General features: G+C 36.1%; 2 protein-coding genes across 2 annotated transcripts in view; one reads left to right on the top strand and one right to left on the bottom strand.

Annotated features, from left to right (window-relative positions):
• Positions 1–4,376, bottom strand: part of LOC139133502 (beta,beta-carotene 15,15'-dioxygenase-like) — a 37,937-nt gene extending 33,561 nt beyond the window's left edge. Inside the window, exon 1 of the mRNA XM_070700137.1 lies at positions 4,246–4,376. The gene's annotated coding sequence lies outside the window, so the exon portion shown is untranslated. The remainder of the gene's footprint in view (positions 1–4,245) is intronic.
• LOC139133503 (monomeric sarcosine oxidase-like) lies at positions 2,569–16,492 on the top strand. The gene is made up of 5 exons (XM_070700140.1): positions 2,569–2,762; positions 5,139–5,280; positions 11,583–12,161; positions 14,431–14,574; positions 15,091–16,492. The coding sequence occupies exons 1-5, from the start codon at positions 2,622–2,624 to the stop codon at positions 15,345–15,347; spliced, it is 1,263 nt and encodes a 420-aa protein (XP_070556241.1). The 5' UTR covers positions 2,569–2,621; the 3' UTR covers positions 15,348–16,492.
• Positions 16,493–18,431: the final 1,939 nt, after the last annotated feature.

Raw genomic sequence — 18,431 nt, 5'->3', positions numbered from 1 at the left:
TAAACTGTCTACTGTGACTGCATGTGCAATTTTGAGCAAGATAAATAATAAACGTTTGCCCAAACGTAAAATGGCGCCCTCATGCAAATAAACAAAAACACTGTACGTCATGCATATATGCATTGGAATCTTCACAGAAACAACAGAGTAGTCCAATATAATGCATAGTGCTGAGTGTTTTCCACCGGGATATCATGTGCTTTGTTTTCTTTGTAATATTACCAATATTTAGTAATGGCGGGAAATCAAAATAAAGGTTAATATTTCAATTTACTTGTCCAATTTTTCAGTAGTAAAATACTATATCGTTTAAATTTGTAGACTTTAAAGAAAACCAAAGAAAATAGAGAGCCTTTTCGGGTCAACAAATTTCAAGAGTTACAGCTACAGTGGCTTTAGGCCTAATGTTTCCAATTTGATAAGGCCCTTGAAGGTTGATTTTGGATGACATGATTCCCTGTGTAAGAACTGGAATGTATCTGTTGGTTTTGTGTGTGTTCTAGTGTCTAGTATGTTTTTTGTTGTTGTATCGTTGACTTTCATGTTCTGTTCCTTTAAAAATTAGGAAAATATGGTCTCTGAATCTAAACCAGAGTGATATTTTTGTTGTGTGTTCCCGTATGATTTTCATATCCAATTCGTGAAACGTGATGTCCACAATGTCGGGTGAGGCAGGCGATCCCATGCTACACCCAGATGTTTGTTTGTAGAATTCGTTATTAAATTCGAATGTGTTGTTTTTCAGAATAATGTTTAGCATAGCTAACAAGTATTCTGTTGGTGGCGTATGAATAGCTGTTTGTTCATATTTTGTTTGCGCTTCGCTGTTTAGTGCTTTTTCGACTGCCCGCATGGCGTCACAGAGAATTTTCATTGGCTATTAGCGGTAGTCCCGCGCCCACAGACAACTTTTCCCTGGGGCTACCAAATTCCATGAAATGGTAGCCCACACGGACTACCAAAGCCTGGGACATTTAATTGGGCGACATTATGTTGATCGCTGTGAGATATGATGACCGACGCTCATACAGTCGACCCATCTGGACACAGAAAGACCAGATAAATTAAAAGGCGACAGTGCAGTCGAATTTGTTGCGACAAACTTTCAATAAAATATTGGCAATGATGTACTTGGATGACAGGCTCGGGAAATGATGGCCAATGAAAATTCATTTTCATAGTTATTTAATCACAATCATGTATCAATCACAATTAAACAAAAATTTATTCAACCTGCAAAGAAAAGGCTGTCGGCCATCCACAAATTACGCTTTCGGAAGTGTACCAGATCATCCCATGATAGTGTACTGGAAAAATATAGCCAAAATTACCACGAAAGTAATTGGAACATGACTAGCCAATCTATTATAGCCATGTTATGTTTACACGTGCTGAGTGAAAAGTCGTTGTCATGGCGAACATCAAAATTGGCATATAAGCTCTGCGTATAATAAGTGTGAATAGGTCGTCAAACTTTGATGCGCCGTTGTCCACTATACATGCTATACCGTTCTCCTAAGGCTATGATCTGCAGGTATCGATGCCAAATGACTAGAAAATTCACTTCCTGGATAGAATCATAAAAAAATAAATCTTTCATTGTCTAGATATAAATAAAAATATCCTTTACAAAAACCCTCTTCATCCATGCATGGGCTACCAGACCTTGTTACTGGACTACCAACTTCAGAAAATGGTAGCCCAATGGGACTACCAGTGAAAAAAGTTAATTTCGAGCCCTGCCGTCATCGTGTTGTGTTTGTGTACATAGAAACTACGTCTAGTGTGACTAAAATAGCATTGTTCGGAACTTGGACTGAGTCCATTTTCCGGATAAAGTCTGTAGTGTCTTTTATATATGTTACTTGGTTTTTTTTCACAATTTGTTTGGCTATAAGTATAAGAACTAAGTGAATAAATGTAACAATCATGTTAAAGTTTATTGTGCCAATGTTTCATTGTTTGGCAGTGAAAATGCCAAACTGGGTCCAAATGTCATAAAAATTGTAAACTGAGGACCAAGTTATCAATTTCTCAATTAAAATCTTTATAAATAGAGAATGTTTAAGGCTATTAGCATTTGAATTAAGGGAATTAATGATAACCATCATGATAAAGTTTATTATGCCCATGTTTCATGAATGTTTGGCAGTGAAAATGTCAAGCTTGGTCATAATGTCACAAAAAATGTGAACAGAGGACCGAGTTGACAATTTCTCAATTAGGCCTAAAATCTTTATGAAGATTTTAGGGTAAAAAGTCGAATGTGCCCATGTAAATGTGAAGTTGAACACAGGGCCAATTGAATAATTTTAAAAACAAACGCTTTTCAGTATGGAGAAGGATTCGCTTCTGTAAACGTGAATATATGATCATCATGATCATGTTCATCACCATCGTCATAATCAGCCACGATCTACAGTATAAATACGCATTTGATGGCATGTCCTGTTTCAATGTGTTTGGTTTCTCTGCCGCATCAATCACATGTACCTTTCATGGCACAACATATAGTCCGTGAAAGAGGCTGTATCAGGTGATCACAAACAAGTCTGAGGTAAAAGGTCAGGGTTTGGTCGGGTCGGTATATCATAAAAATTATGTATGAATAGAGAAGGATAATGGCGTACAGGAACGTTGTCTGCACCCACTACGACCTATGCATTGTCGGTGCGGGTCTGATCGGCTCAGCTGCGGCACGACACGCAACACTCACCGCTCCACACTTGAAAGTCTGTCTTATAGGACCAAAGGAACCCAAGGCAAGTTGTTGTGAAGCTTTTACTTTTCTATTATGCATGCCAACGACAGCTGCCGCCACAGGCTCTTGCCTCAATCACGGCCCCTCCTTTTGTGGAGGGACCGTGCCTCAATGCAGGCGAACCGCCAGCCGTCACTGATCATTTGATGCAATAGAACACATTTTTATAGAATACATGACATTCTATTGCATCAGTGACGGCTGGCGGTTCGCCTGCATTGAGGCAAGAGCCAATGGCTGCCCCCGTGTATCGGTTCTCAAGCGACTGTGGACGGTCGTCACACATTCACAGACCAGACGTTACAATTCTAAAATACATGTAATCAAACTCAAAGTTCTGCTGTAAGCCTTTACGTTGAAAATTGCTGGCTCATACCTTAGCTGCAGTACTGTAGCTAGGGTGACCGGACGATTTTTGAAACTCAAATTTTTTCCCAAAATCTTGATGTTCACATCTGGTTATTTGAATCATGTGACCCCCACCCCAACTACCCGTGCCGTTTGAAAAAAGCAAGAACAACTTCAGATTACACCCTGCCTGCATTTTGCTGCCCAACTTTGGCCATAGTATGACTGAACACTCATAATAAAGGAAATGGGGCTGGAATTAATCTTTTTTGCATTTCTTTGTCATTCTTGATCTAGAAAACCGCTGCACATAAGCTTTTTGGTAGCCATATTGGACTTTGGGGAAATATCAATTTATGTAAAGAATTTTCTTCTCAAGCACTGGCAGGCATTTAAGCTGAAATTTTGTTCATATCAGCAATTGTCTGAGAACTTCCAAGATTGTTAAAGATATTTAAATCTGTTATGAGGTTTGGCGGCTATTGGCATTTGCAAAAAATACCTACGATAATTATCAAATAGTATTAGAAATCCAACTTACTCACTTTTCGACCTTTAATTGACCAGTATGTGATCAAAGTTTTTCCCCCAATTTTGTGGATGACCTTGGATAACCTCTGACCTACTTCCACACATCTTTGCACCTACATGGGTAACTGGTTTTTGTTGGCTATTGATTATTGTTTGACTAATTTTACCCCAATTTTTTGGATGGCCTTGGATGACCCTCACCTACTTTTACATATTTCAAAAACTGCAAAGGCTTGATGTTTGGCTTTAGTAAGACATTGGCTGGCTTTGAACAGATTTTCCACCAAATTTTCAGATGACCTTGGATGACCTGTGACCTACTTTTCATGCATCCTGTAACCACATGGGCTAGGTTTAGTCCTTGTTGAATATTGATCAGTATTGAAAAATAGTTTTTCCAGAATTTTTGAGATTTTTTGTGACCTTTCACCTATCTTTGCAGATCTAAGCAAATGCACCAAGTACAGTTTTGTTAGTATTAACTATAGACAGTAGTCTATTTATTAACCGACAAAGAAAATTCTTTTTGTCTGTGGTATTGAGTGGTATCATAGACTGTCTGTGGTGGCATGAGGCACATATTGTTTCTTTTATAATTGACATACCTCATTTATCTGCATACATATCATGAGCTTGCATTGTTTACTGTCTGTCATTTCTTATAGCGCAGCATTGATCCTTTCATCATGTCTTTTTATCACAGGAATCCCTGAAAGCTCCTTTGATCCATTCATTGCAATTGTAAACCGATCATTGCTGCTCTGCAAACGATACAAAAGGAGGGGACAGATTAATTCTAATAATTCATATACATTGATATGTACAGTAAAAATACATTCATGAACAGAAGATCATAATAAAGACAGTCAAATACCAAAGCATATGCAAACTTTATAGTGAGGATGGTTATATAAGGATTTGTTTTTCAAATTCTAGCACTTAATTTTGGTCAGAAAATCCAGTACTTTGGGACCTGCTGATTCTGTCAAACCATACAAATATCATATGTATCTTTCTGTTGATACTTCTACCCTTCTCCCATCATGCATTGCAGGCTGTTTCTATGGATTGACTGTCAGATTTTCTTGTTCAACTGAAAGTCACAAATATGGCACATATTTAACTGATTTCTTCTAGATAACTAATATTATGATATAATTGAGCAATAAATTACACCCAGCAATGGTATACCAAGAAATTTTGACAAGTTCACAACATATGCACAGCAATAGTCCGTGCATATATGAATTAAACTGGTCAAAATCGAGTGGTATACTGGGTGTGATTTATTGCTATTATAGATTATATCATAACAGTATATCAAAATTCTGGCATGGAATGTCAAAAAAGGATTTTTGCTCTAGCCGAGAGCTCACGCATGTACCAGCAGTGGTATATCGTGACATGGTTCTTTTCATATCTTGACCAATCAGATCACTGTATTTGCACCATCAATATACTTGTATGATTTTCCATTTCTACTTTAAAAACATTACAGGACAGACGACAATGCAAACACGGAATATTTAGTGCTCACTACGATGAAGGTCGATTGGTAAGGCTGTTTGGTCAAGATCAAATATGGGCAGAACTTACCAAGAGATCGATTGAACGATATCATGAAATTGAAATGAGATCAGGTACATTAATTATTGATACATTCCTTTGTTATATCAACATCAACAATATCAACAGTTGGAGTGACTGCCCAGTCAAAATTCCAAGTTACTAATTTCTCTATACAACTTTCATTTCAAGTTAAAAGATCATGATGAAAAATCTAAAAACAGCAATAAATAATATGTCAGTCACGAATATACGCTGCCATTTTATCCAACAGAGCAGCAGCAGTGACAGCATGGTAGATCTTCAATGTCCTTTTATTTTGATAATGCAGTGGGTGTGTTAGGTAGACTCAGGTAAACAAACATTGAAACACATCACTGCCTGACATCAAAAATTTAACTACTAAGTCACCACTGGCTTTTTATAATGAATTTTATCAGTTGACCCAACTTCAGGTCACCAATGCATAATCAACACCCATATCAAAAGTGTCATTGAATTTTTTATTACCATATTGTAAGTTAACTATTAAACAAATCGGACATTCAATGACTTCAAGTGGTTGTCATTATGGTAACATTTGAATGTACCTCTATTTCAGGAAAGTTGCAGGTAGTCTCATTATTTTGCTTTCACAGTTTAATAGTGTTCATTGTATGATGCAGTATCAGGGTGCAGTACACCATTTGCCCATTTGATGTATTGCTCAGCTTTAAATCAATACCAAATGATCTGTTTGTCCATTCACCATACTTGTTTAACCCTTTCACCCCCATTCCACTCTCTAGAGGTCCAACTGTACCATAGAAAACAATGGGATTGGTTCAAACCACGGTGGTGAAAGGGTTAAAGGGCAAGTAATGCTGACTGTTGATGATATTTTTTTTGATTTTATATGTCAATGGCAAGGTTTTATTAGCTACTATACACTATAGTCTATAGAAGCTGTTGGGATGGATATCTGTCCAGCATCCATCATCAGTCTGTCTGTCTGTCTGTCTGTCTGTCTGTATGTATGTATGTATGTATGTATGTCGGTTTGTGAGGATGTCCGTCCACTCAAATATCTTGAGAACCGCAGTACTTACAGATTTAATATTTCTTGTGTAGGTGCAAAATATGATTATGAGAAACTTTTTAGCTCCGCTGTCTGCGACGCGGAGCTTATCAAATAGGTTGATTTTCCGTCGTCGTCCGTCAACAATTGCCTTCTCCTCTGAAACCGCAAGTCCAATTGCTTTGAAATTTTATATGCAGCTCACTTGGGGTGACCTCACTTAAGTTTGTTCAAATCGTGGTGAAATTTGCATATTTGTATTTTTGGGGCATTTTTTGGTGTTTTTGGTAAAAAAATCTTCTTCTCTGAAACCGCTTGTCTGATTGCTTTGAAATTTGATATGCAGTTTAATTAGGGTGACTTCAGTCAGATTTGTTCAAATTGTGGTGAAATTTGCATATTTGTATTTTTAAGGCAATTTTTGTCATTTTTGGTAAAAAAATGTGTATTTCCAAAAGTACTCATCTGATAGCTTTGAAACTTGGTATACATCCTACAGATGAACTGAATGATATTTATTGAAATTATGATGAAATCTGCAATTTTGTAATTTTGGGACAATTTTTGCCATTTTTGGTCAAAAAATGTGTTTCTCAAAAAGTACTGGTCTGATAGCTTTGAAATTTGGTATACAGGTTTCTACAGATGAGCTAAGTAATATATATTGAATTTCTGATGAAATCTGTAATTTTGTATTTTTGGGGCAATTTTTGCCATTTTTGGTCAAAAAATGTGTATTTCCAAAACTACTCATCTGATAGCTTTGAAATTTGGTATACAGGTTTCTATAGATGAACTAAATGATATTTATTGAAATTATGATGAAATTCTCAATTTTGAATTTGTGGGTCAATTTTTTCCATTTTGGTTAAAAAATGTGTTTCTCAAAAAGTACTGGTCTAACAGCTTTGAATTTTGGTATACAGGTTTCTATAGATGAACTAAATTTGATCTTTTGAAATTATGATGCAATCTGCAACTTTTATTTTTGGGGGCAATTGTTGCCATTTTTGGTCAGACAATTTTATTCAAAAAAAAACTACTCATCAGATAGCTTTGGTTGACATGTTCTTAGGGATGATCCGATGTGATATATTCAAAGTACGATGAAATCTTCTATTTGTGTATTTTTGCAGCTATTTTAGCCACTTTTTACTGGCCACTGCATTGAGCTATCAAAGATTTCCACCTTCTTCATCAACATGTGTCAAAAATAGTTATTCTCTACATAAACACAGCGGAGCTATGTCGGCCGCTAGGTCGCTTGTTTTCTGTTTTTAGCTCACATTTGGTTATACCAATGTGAGTTTATCGTATAAGCTGAAGTCGATGGCGTCTGTATGTATGTATGTATGTATGTATGTATGTATGTATGTATGTATGTATGTATGTATGTCCGTCAACATCAAAAACATGCAAACCGCTGCACATTTCAGCTTGGTATTTGGTGTGTGGATGCATCCTGGGCTATAGATGGGATTTTGTTCAAATGAAGTCTGCATAACCAAAATTATGCAAATGAGCTCACAAAATGTGAAAATGGTCAAGAATTAATATCTCAAGAACCGCTGTTTTGATTGCTCTGAAAATTTGTGTGCAAGTACCTTAGGTAAACCTTATACAGTTTTATGAATATTGTGAAGATATCCTTAATTTTGTATTTTTACTGAATTTTTTTGTGATTTTTCTCATTTTCAGTAAAATTCTTCTTCTCTGAAACTGCAAGCCCAATCGCTCTCAAATTTGGGTTAGATCTTTGTGAGTATGTTACTCTTCTAATTTGTTGAAATTATGACAAAATTGGGAAAATTACTATTTTGGAGCAATTTTGTCATTTTTGGTCAAAAAATCTTAAACAGTATTTTCTTTTTAAAACCCCTGGACAGACAGCTTTTATATTTGGTACACAGACGTACAGAGATAACAATAGTTAGATATGTTAGTTAGGTAATTTTCTCAGTTTGTGACCTTAAATGACCTACACCAACCCAGGATATGTTGTGAGACAGTTTCGAAGGCTGTTAACATAATTTTGTCATATTTGGTATCAATTTGTAGGAAAATTTGATCCAGAAAACAAAGCTGAGGTGAATTTTTTCATTGCCAACCAATTTTTGCAACTTTTCCATGTAAGACACACAAGAACTGATGAGAAATTTGGATCCAGGATGATTCCAGAGGTTGTAGTCACCGCCCACAGTGGAAGGCATTTCACTATATATCTGTAACTAACTTAAGTGCTGTTTACATTAGAATGATAACACTCATCGCATTAATTAAAAACTCCCCTAGGTTGTAAATACCGGTACATTTCCTGTCATCTGGCGTTATGTAATATCAAGGGATGGGTAGGGTCTAAAAGACTGATGAGGTAGCATTACTTTTTACCAGATCCCTTGTACATTTTTTTTACCCACTCCCACCTTTTCTTTTTATCAAACCTTCTGTGTCTATTTTTTGTTGTTGACATTTGCTTATGTATTATAGGATCTGCTTGTCCAATTAGAGCTATAGAAGTTGATATGCATGTTCCTAAAGATGACCTCCAGTACCTAAGTTGGAGACCTTATTTGCTTTTGTCATTCTTGTTTTTCTAGTTTAAATATTTCTCGAATGGACCAATTCAAACCAAATGTGAGCACACTGTGCTTGACGGTATTTTTTGATATTGTTGAAAATTTGCAAATTAGCTCCGAAAAAAACGTTTTTGGTAAAAAATCTTCTTCTTCATAACCGCTGGTCAGATAGCTTTGATATTTGGTATACAGTTCCCTAGGGATGACCTAACTTAGATTTGTTCAAATTGTGATGAAATATGCAAATGTGTATTTTTAAGGAATTTTTTTGTCATTTGTGGTCAAAAATTTATTTCATTAAAACTGCTTGTCTGACAGCTTTGATATTTGGGGTATAGGTCCCTAGGGATGACCCGTACCAGATTTCTTCAAATTGAGTAGAAATATGCAAATTTATATTTTTAAGACAATCTTTTGTCATTTTTGGTCAAAAATATTTTTCAGAAAAACCACTTGTGTTATCGCTTTGATATTTGGTATACAGATTTATAGGGATGATTAAATATCATGTATTCAAATCATGATGAAATCTACAATTTTGTAGAATTTTTGCCATTTTTGGTGAAACATTTGTTTCTCAAAAATTACTTGTCTGATTGCTTTGATATTTGGTAAGCAGGTTCCTATGCTTTATCTTAACGTGATATATACATTGATATAATGATGGCTATTTTTGCCATTTTTGGAAATGAATTAGCAAAGAAAGTCACCTTCTTCATCCACACATGCGTCACTTATACTAGTTATTCTTTACATAACATAGCAGAGCTTTATTGGCTGTTAGGTTGCTGGTTGCTTGTTTCTTCAACACCGCTGGTCAGACAGCTTTGATATTTGGTATATAGGATGACCGTAGTGAAACAATTACATATAGTCAGGGAATACTTCATTTTTTGTTTTGAGGGCAATTTTTTGCCAGTTCTTATCTGTATATAGGGTGTCTGTAAGTATGAACCATACTGAAACAATTCTTCTGCCTTTAGAATATTGCAAAAGGACCTCTGCACTTGCTATATCTGGTATTATGGTATGTACGTCCTCTATACCATCCATGTGTATAGTAGCTTCAGGGACATTGGCCCTATGTTTCTAGTCCCAAAAGAATGTTGCAACACCCACTATTTAGTGGCAACATTATCGTCTATATATATATATATATATGTGTGTGTGTGTGTGTGTGTGTGTGTGTGTGTATGTGTAAAATTCACTGTTATTGTTTACATTTTATTGTTTACATTTTGAATTTTAGTCTGAATTACAATATACTCGTCACCTTTACACATGTACAGGCTGAGTTGACAGGTTGAATACTGTGTATCTCAACATGCTTTGGGGAAGAACAAGAAATTTTGTTTGACAACAAAAACAAAAATAGTGAAGAAAGGTTAGCATTTTTGGCCCTATAAGACCTTGCCAAGATTTCAAAAATTTCAAGACTTCATTACATCTGTCACTTCTTCATGCAAGATGATCACATTTTGAAATACAGTAAGAATGTGTTACGATAGATTTCTCATGTCATGATCAAACGTTACAAAATTTTAATACTTACCTTGTGAAAGAAGACATCAGTCCATAACTGACTGTGGAGCACAATCATAACTATATCCAAACAAAGTGCTTTTGTGGGTTTACAAGTTGAAAAGATGTATTTTCAATCAGTAAAGTTTTCAATCAGTAATATCCTAAAAATAATGCCAATAAGATTGAAATGAACCATCCTGCGGAGGACATACTGATGTGGCAGCTGGCATGCATCCTGTTAGTTAGCCTAAAGTGAACCATAACAGCCGGAATTGTGTGACAGTAATTATAGCTTTTCGTTCACTACAATTTTTATTTGATTAGTTAAAGCATATTCTATTCATGAGAGTCTCAGTAAGGAAAATATTTCACAAGAAGTATTTCAGTCTAAATAGAAGATTTTTAAATATGGCATTGTGGGTAATCGCTTGCAGATATTTACTCCGTGAGTTCTCAACACAGGTGTTTAGTTTTCCTTTCTTCTATTCAACATCCTATCCAGTATGTCCCGAAATGTAATTGTGTGTTATATTTTGACAACATAAGTAACTGTTTTGCTTTAAGTATAAGGAAATTGAAATTAACTAATAAGGCATATATGAATTTCCTGGCAAGAAATATCTTCCACAGGTTTAGATGGCTTTTTAAGAGTAGTGTGTCTGTATCTAGTCCCTGCGAATTCTGTTCAAAATTTTTCAGACTCATAGAAAAGATGAATAAGCAACTCTCGGTCATCATTCGAGAAAGTGCAGAAGCATGACCGTTTCAGGTAGAAGTGTCACTATTTACTTAAAAGCAAGACATTGTTAGTAATATTATTCCATTGAAATTTATGGTGTTTGTTTGTCAGGACAGCAATAATGTCTTCTAGACCCAGTAAATGATTGCACAGGGAACTTCTCTCATAAAGTATTGATCTGTAGTATCTCTCTCTCTCTCTCTCTCTCTCTCTCTCTCTCTCTCTCTTGCACGTGCACACTTCTGAAAGTAACCACCATAAAACTGAACTTACTCATAAGATGAGTTTATGAGTTGTTTATAAGTTGTAAAACTCTAAAAGTCGACAAGGATGGACAATAAACATGGTAATTTAGGCATGGTAAATAAATATGATAAGCAATCTTTTAAATTACCGAAGCAAGATATGAATGTTTTGTTAGGGAAGAAATTTGACCTGCAATGTCCAAAACATTTACAACTTTATTATTTTTTTGTTCAGGTGTGAAGTTCTTCTCGGAGGTTGGTTCTCTATCAGTTGTTACTAAGAATGATGAAGTCAAACAGCAAGAAATTGAGAATGCAAAAGCCATGAACATTCCAATCCAAATTTTGGATAAGAATGAAGTTACTGAGAAATTTTCCTTCCTATCAATCCAGGATGATTCTGAAGCTGTCTTCCAACTGAAGGGTTCTGGTCATGTGAGTGCAAGATTAAAGATCATCGCACAACAAACAGCCGCTCAACAGCAAGGTTGCCAAGTCATCGATGATGTCATAGATCAGGTGACTGAAACTACCCAATCAGATGCATCCAAATGTTTAAAAGTCGTTACTAGCAAAGGTAAAATTATCTTTGCTAAGAAAGTACTTCTTGCAACTGGAGCCTTCACAGGATTCAGAGACTTACTTCCTCCTGGAAAGGTCTTAGACACAACATTGCTGACTCAAACCGTCGTGTATGCTGAAATCAGTGACAAAGATGCTGAAAGATTACAAGATATGCCAAGTGGCTGCCTTGACTACACTAAAGGTGAACTCTCTGGCTGCTACCTATTGCCACCAATCAAATACCCTGACGGTATGTAAAGGTTACATTTTCATTTATTATAAAAGTACAGTACAGAATACCATTATTTGAGCAGTAATGTACACCCTTCCAGCCCATATTGGAAGAAAGCAAACATTGTAAAATATATAATGTACGAGGCGAAGCCAAGTACATCATGGGATGCAAAATTTGCTTGAGTCCATTATGAGCAGGGAGGGGGTACATTTTTAGCTACTATAGACTATAATCTATAGAAGCTATTGGGATGGGTATCCATCCAGCGTCCGTCATCAGTCTGTTTGTATGTATGTATGTATGTATGTATGTCCGTTTGTGAGGCAGCCGTCCACTCAAATATCTTGAGAACCGCAATACTTACTGATTTGATATTTCTTGTGTAGTTGAAAAATATGATTATGAGAAACTGCTTTTTTTTTAATTTTTTGATATTGTTGAAAATATGCAAATTAGTGCCATAAAAGGCGTTTTGGGTAAAAAATTTTCTTCTTCATAACCGCTGGTCAGACAGCTTTGTTATTTGGTATACAGGTCCCTAGGGATAACCCGACTTAGATTTGTTCAAATTGTGATGAAATATGCAAATCTGTATTTTTCAGGATTTTTTTTGTCATTTTTGGTCAAAACTTTATTTCATCAAAACTGCTCGTCTGACAGCTTTGATATTTGGTATACAGGTTCCTACAGATGAACTAAATATGATATATTGAATATATGATGAAATCTGCAATTTTGTATTTTTGGTGCAATTTTTGCCATTTTTGGTCAAAAAATGTGTTTCTCAAAAACCACTTGTCTGATGCCTTTGATATTTGGTATACAGGTTCCTAGGGGTTGTCTTAGTGTGATATATTGAAATTTGATGAAATCTTCAATTTTTGTATTTTGGGTCAATTTTTGCCATTTTTGGTCAAAACATTTGTTTCTCAAAAGTTACTCATCTGATAGCTTTGATATTTGGTATACAGGTTCCTAGGCTTTATCTTAATGTTATATATTGAAGTTATAATGAAATCTTCAATTTTGTATTTTTGCAGCTAATTTTGCCATTTTTGGTCAGGCCATACTGAAATGAGCTATCAAAGATATCCACCTTCTTCATCAATACATGTGTCACAAAAACTTATTCTCTACATAACACAGCAGAGCTCTGTCCACTGTTGGGTCTCTTGTTTTTTCAAAACCGCTGGTCAGACAGCTTTAATATTTGGTTTACAGGTCCCTAGGATGACCTTAGTGAGATAATTTCATACAGTCAGGAAATACTTAATTTTGTATATTCCATGTCTATAGTAGCTTCAGGGACTTTGGCCTTATGTTTGTTATTTATAGTTTTGGCAATGCCAGCCTAAATGTAAAATAAATCTTAGGCCACAATACTGGGTAATTGAATACCGGTACATTATCAGCAATAGTCTGGTGGGATGACATCACAAAATTCACTTGTATCATTGACAAAGCTATAGTAGAATACATGATTTATCCATAGCCAACCTCGTTATAACTTGATGATCTATTTTAAATAGTTTTTGGTACTTAACAAATCTTCCAAAATATTTAATAGTTCATTTGTTGCAAAAAACTTACAATAATGTTCTTATTCACATGAATAGTTCTTGTGAACAAAATTATCAGCCAGCAAGTGATGTTTGAAAAATTCTCAGAAAGTTTTTCTGTAGTGTTGGTACATAATGTCAGGGTACTTTCTGGATGGTTCAAAGCTCAAGCTCAATTCAGTCATTGAACTTAACTTTTTGACTGGTGTTGGTGATGATGACTTTTTTAAATCAATGTTTTTGTATTTTTGACGTAACATTTTGGGGAGGAATTTGTGATCTAAATAAATGAATTCAGTTCAAAGACCTTAGCAATGCTCCCTTGCAGAAAATAGAGTACAATCTTTATCTTATTGTTATGAAATAGGCACCTGTGGATGATACCTAATTTGATAGTATTATTCAAAATATACTAATGACTCTTTTCAATATTAATACATGGACACTTTTCAATATCAAAGGTATTCGGTCACCTGTTTTTTAATAGCCAATCACAGATTTAATGTGGGTGGCCGCTTTTTAAAAGGGCGCCCCAACACGACCACCCATGGCATACTTAGCAGTGTTGTCTGCATGTCCTTTGACGCATCAAATATGGAGGACCGACAGCTACAGGTGTTACGAGGTATTAGGCTAAGCTCCGCCCCTTTACTGTATATGGAATATGCAAATTTACGGTAAATGTGTACCTTTAATACATGGATACTTTTCCATTAACTTTCAAGGGAAATACTATTTGAAAGTTGGTCATAGGAAAGAATATGAGAGAGAGCTTAGGACACCTGAAGAAGTTTCTGATTGGTACAAAACAGAAGGAGATAAGAATGCATTCAAACCCCTGCTCGATTGCCTATTTCAGTTTGTTAGAGGTAAGATCATCTAGAAATAAGGAGAATGAGATCATATGTAATGTTTGGATTTTCTCTGCTCCATTGAATACCTATAAGTAGTGAACACATTTTATTTGGATGGCTCAGCTTCTATGCAATGAGTTGCAGTCAACACTGTAGTCAAGCAGTGACTGCAAATGTAACAGAATTCTCTTTTTATACACTTACTGCTTCACCCGGTGTTAATTTTAAAACTTAATCTGTTGCTATTCCAGTTTTGCAGGTGTTTGTTTTGCAACTTGCTAGTTTCCTCTGGTAAAGTGAATTTGGCACTGATATATAACAAATTGTAATCCTCTTTATACTAGGCTCCATAGACAAACCACAGAAATAACTACAACTTGAGAAAAAGAGGATTAAGTGTTGAGTTGACATACGCTGAGTATAGCAATTATGTGTAGAAGTTGTGTATGACATTGTAGCTGCCCCTTTGGTCTTTCCATTGTCTTATGGATATTGTATTGTAGTTCTAAATGGCAAATCTTTTTTACATAGGTGTGACACCAGTATCAACTCATGGTGATTGTTGTGTAACCACACACACACCAACCAATCATCCATACTGTGATATGATTACACCCTTACTTGGGATAACAGTTGGTGGAAATGGTCATGCAGCCAAAGCAGCGGATGAAATTGGAAGAATGGGAGCCAGAATGATCATTGCTGGACAATGGGATCATGATCTACCCAAGGAAAGATTTAAAGCAAAGTTTAAACCGGATAAAAAAGTACTGGTTTCAAGATTGTAATTTTTATTGAAATTTGATCACTTTAACTTCATGATCGTCATGCAAAATTTTAGTGAAAGGAAAGCATAATTTTGTGATGGTCTTATATATTCCATAAGATTTCAGCATTTCTTTCTAATATTCATCACAATTCACATGAGCGTCCATAAGTGTACTAAAGTGACATGCCTCTGGCAAGCTTTTTCAAAGATGTTCTGTCAATGATTTTGTGAACAACTGCATCGTGATTAACTGAGAATGCTTTGTTGTGAAAGTACAGGCAACCAGCAGAAAGAAAACATTGTACAAGCAATAAAATACAGACTTCTTCTAGAATTAACAAATGCATTACTAGCATAACTAAATTTGGTAGAGGGTCCCCTTCAGCCAAGCCAGGAAGTGAAGGACAATTGATGACCTAGAGCCAAGGTCAGGCAACTGCCCAAAGTGTGGATCCATCATGCAAGGCCAAAAGTGAGGGAACAGAGCTGAATTCCCAAGGAAACAGGGTCAGGATGGAATCTTAGCCCATGCTTGAAAGAAGAGAGCAGAGAAAGATGCCGTTTGGCACCCCACTTCACACATTCTACATCAACCTTTGCAGTCTAATAGCACCCCTTTTTGCCGTGATTATACATATTCATTTTGGATCCTTTCTTCACACATTATATTACAGCAGCACTTGTTAGTGTAGTTGAACCACAGTACGTAGTTCAACTCAGGCAAAAGCATATGTACAAGAAAGTTCTAACAACTTTAAATAACACATTCCCATGTAGGATTTCTTGAATTAGAACGTTGTTGAACTTAGTTAAGAGCATTGAGAAGACAGAATATATAACTTATTGAACTAGGACGTAGTTGCAGTTGGCAAACGTGTTGTCGAACTGCTATATTGCGCTCCTCACATCTGCTGGGCATCCCTAAAAAATAATGGTACAGTCTGCTATGGACTTCCGCGGCAGCATACTTGACAAGGTTCGATATACTTGTAATTTCTATTGAGGCAAGTGTTGGGTTCACGCCTAACTACTATTTATCATGTGCATAAAATTGTGCAAACTGCAAATTTGCATGCGATCAATTGGACTGTAGTTCATTTACGGGATTAAATGAACGGCAAGTCAAAGTGTCACGTGGCCAAGAGTAGTATAACATCACAAATAATACCTCAAAAACATCAAAACAAACAAAACTGTCAGTTAAGTAGGTTTTAAAATCGTGAAGGGTATCCCTAATAGGTGTTATCAACCTTTTCAAGTAGAATGACAAATCTGTGTTCAAAGTTTGGTAATATTCAAAACATCGCATTCTTCAGAGAGAATGTATCAGGAATTATATCATACCAGTATATTGATGGCCCAAATACAGCGATCTGATTGGTCGAGACGCGAAAACAACCGTGGTATATTAGCGATATACCACGGCTAGCATACGCGCGAGCTCTCGGCTTGAGTAAAAATCCGTTTTTTACGTTCCATGCCAGAATTTCAATATACTGTAACGAAGAGCAATAAATCACACCCCGCGTTGGTATACCACTCGATTTTGACCAGATCACTTTATATACATGTATGCACTCGCTATCGCTCATGCATATATGTCGTGAACTGGTCAAAATCTCATGGTATACCATCGCTTGGTGTGCATTATTGCTTAATTACTGATCATTTAATTGACTTGTTTAAAACGCCAAGCATTTGAAGTTTTTAGACACATCATTTCATTGAGTGATGTTTTTGTCAAATCATTTACTTATGGCCAATTACTGAAGTGAGTGAGAATGGCAATTTAGTACGTTTTTTCTAGTTACGTATAAATATCACATTTTTTCTTATTTGATCAGTTTCTTCCCCACCATGTCATACATGATGCACCAACCCGTATCTTTATACCCTAAAATGTTGCACACAACATTTCATTCTTCCATAACAGGCTTCTCAACTTGCCACGGTTGCGGCTCACAGGTTTATGCTGTGGTAAAATACGTACTCCAGTTTCCTGTACTAAGAAAATGCTTCGTTTAAGATGACCACAGACTTTATTTATGGGCCATTTATGCCATTGTATTGTCAGAGTATCCCTCAGTGAGAAAGGGGGTCCATGATTTTATCTGCGAGTGTGTCTGCCTGAGATCTGTCTCTAACTGTTAGTAACTCAGTTCGCTTGTTTTTTAGGGGCCCAAGCCCTCTATGGGGCTTGGGCCCCTAATGTATTTGTAGGGGTTCAATATTCTTCTTCTTCTTCCCTGTTTTTGCCATCCTAGAACTCAAAAACTGTTGCACCCAGCCTTTTCAAACTTTCAGGGCGCAATAAGCTCACTAAGTTCTAGTGCACATGACTCTTTCAATACAGTGGGTCATGTGACCTGGCTACCAATCTTGGATTCATATTTAGCTCACATTTGGTGTACCAATGTGAGGTTATCGTATAAGCTGAATCAGTTCATTTGCATCTGATTTGCATGTCTGTATGTCTGTATATTTGTGGGTATGTGCGGATGTATGTCCGTCACACACAAAGGCTCCCATACCGCCAAAGCTACCATCTCAGTATTTGGTGTACAGGTAGATGCAGGGGTTGAGATGTGAATTTGTTCAAATGAACACATCAGTGTCAAAAATGTGCAAATGAGGTAAGAAAAAGTGAAATCCTGCAAATGTGCAGGAGGCATGCCAGTGAGAAACAGGCAAACTCCACTGATCTTGACTCATTTCCTGTCATTGTTTATGAACTGTTACATATTAACAGACCAGCTGCAACCATAGACAGTAGATGGGGGAAGACCGTTTATACTAAACTAAGAGGGGCTTGTTTCTGTTATGCATGTTGCTAAAGTTGACCTCCAGTACCTAAAATTAGACCTTAACTACTTTTGTCATTCTTGTTTTTCTGGTTTAAATATTTCTTTTTGTTTTTCTGGTGGTACTGTGCAGAATCATTGCCATAACATCAACGTAGAATTTTCCTCCACTGAACAGATAGAAACAACATTTATTGTTGATCATCGGTAACCCATACTGGTATATACCAATTCTGATCAAATTTGAGCGACACTGTATAATTGCGGTATTTTTTGTATTCTGCCTAATTTGCATAAAACTT

The sequence above is a fragment of the Ptychodera flava genome, chromosome 5 (genome assembly GCF_041260155.1).
Source record: "Ptychodera flava strain L36383 chromosome 5, AS_Pfla_20210202, whole genome shotgun sequence".
Taxonomy (NCBI): Eukaryota; Metazoa; Hemichordata; class Enteropneusta; family Ptychoderidae; genus Ptychodera; species Ptychodera flava.
Note: the sequence above shows the minus strand (reverse complement) of the source record. Positions and strands in the feature narration are given on the sequence as shown.

Bases quoted from the DNA above. Each gene is read 5' to 3' on its own strand.
- LOC139133503 (XM_070700140.1), top strand. From the start codon at position 2,622: ATGGCGTACAGGAACGTTGTCTGCACCCACTACGACCTATGCATTGTC. The intron at 2,763-5,138 runs GCAAGTTGTTGT...AAAACATTACAG, and splicing joins TAGGACCAAAGGAACCCAAG to GACAGACGACAATGCAAACA. The intron at 5,281-11,582 runs GTACATTAATTA...TTTTTTGTTCAG, and splicing joins TGAAATTGAAATGAGATCAG to GTGTGAAGTTCTTCTCGGAG.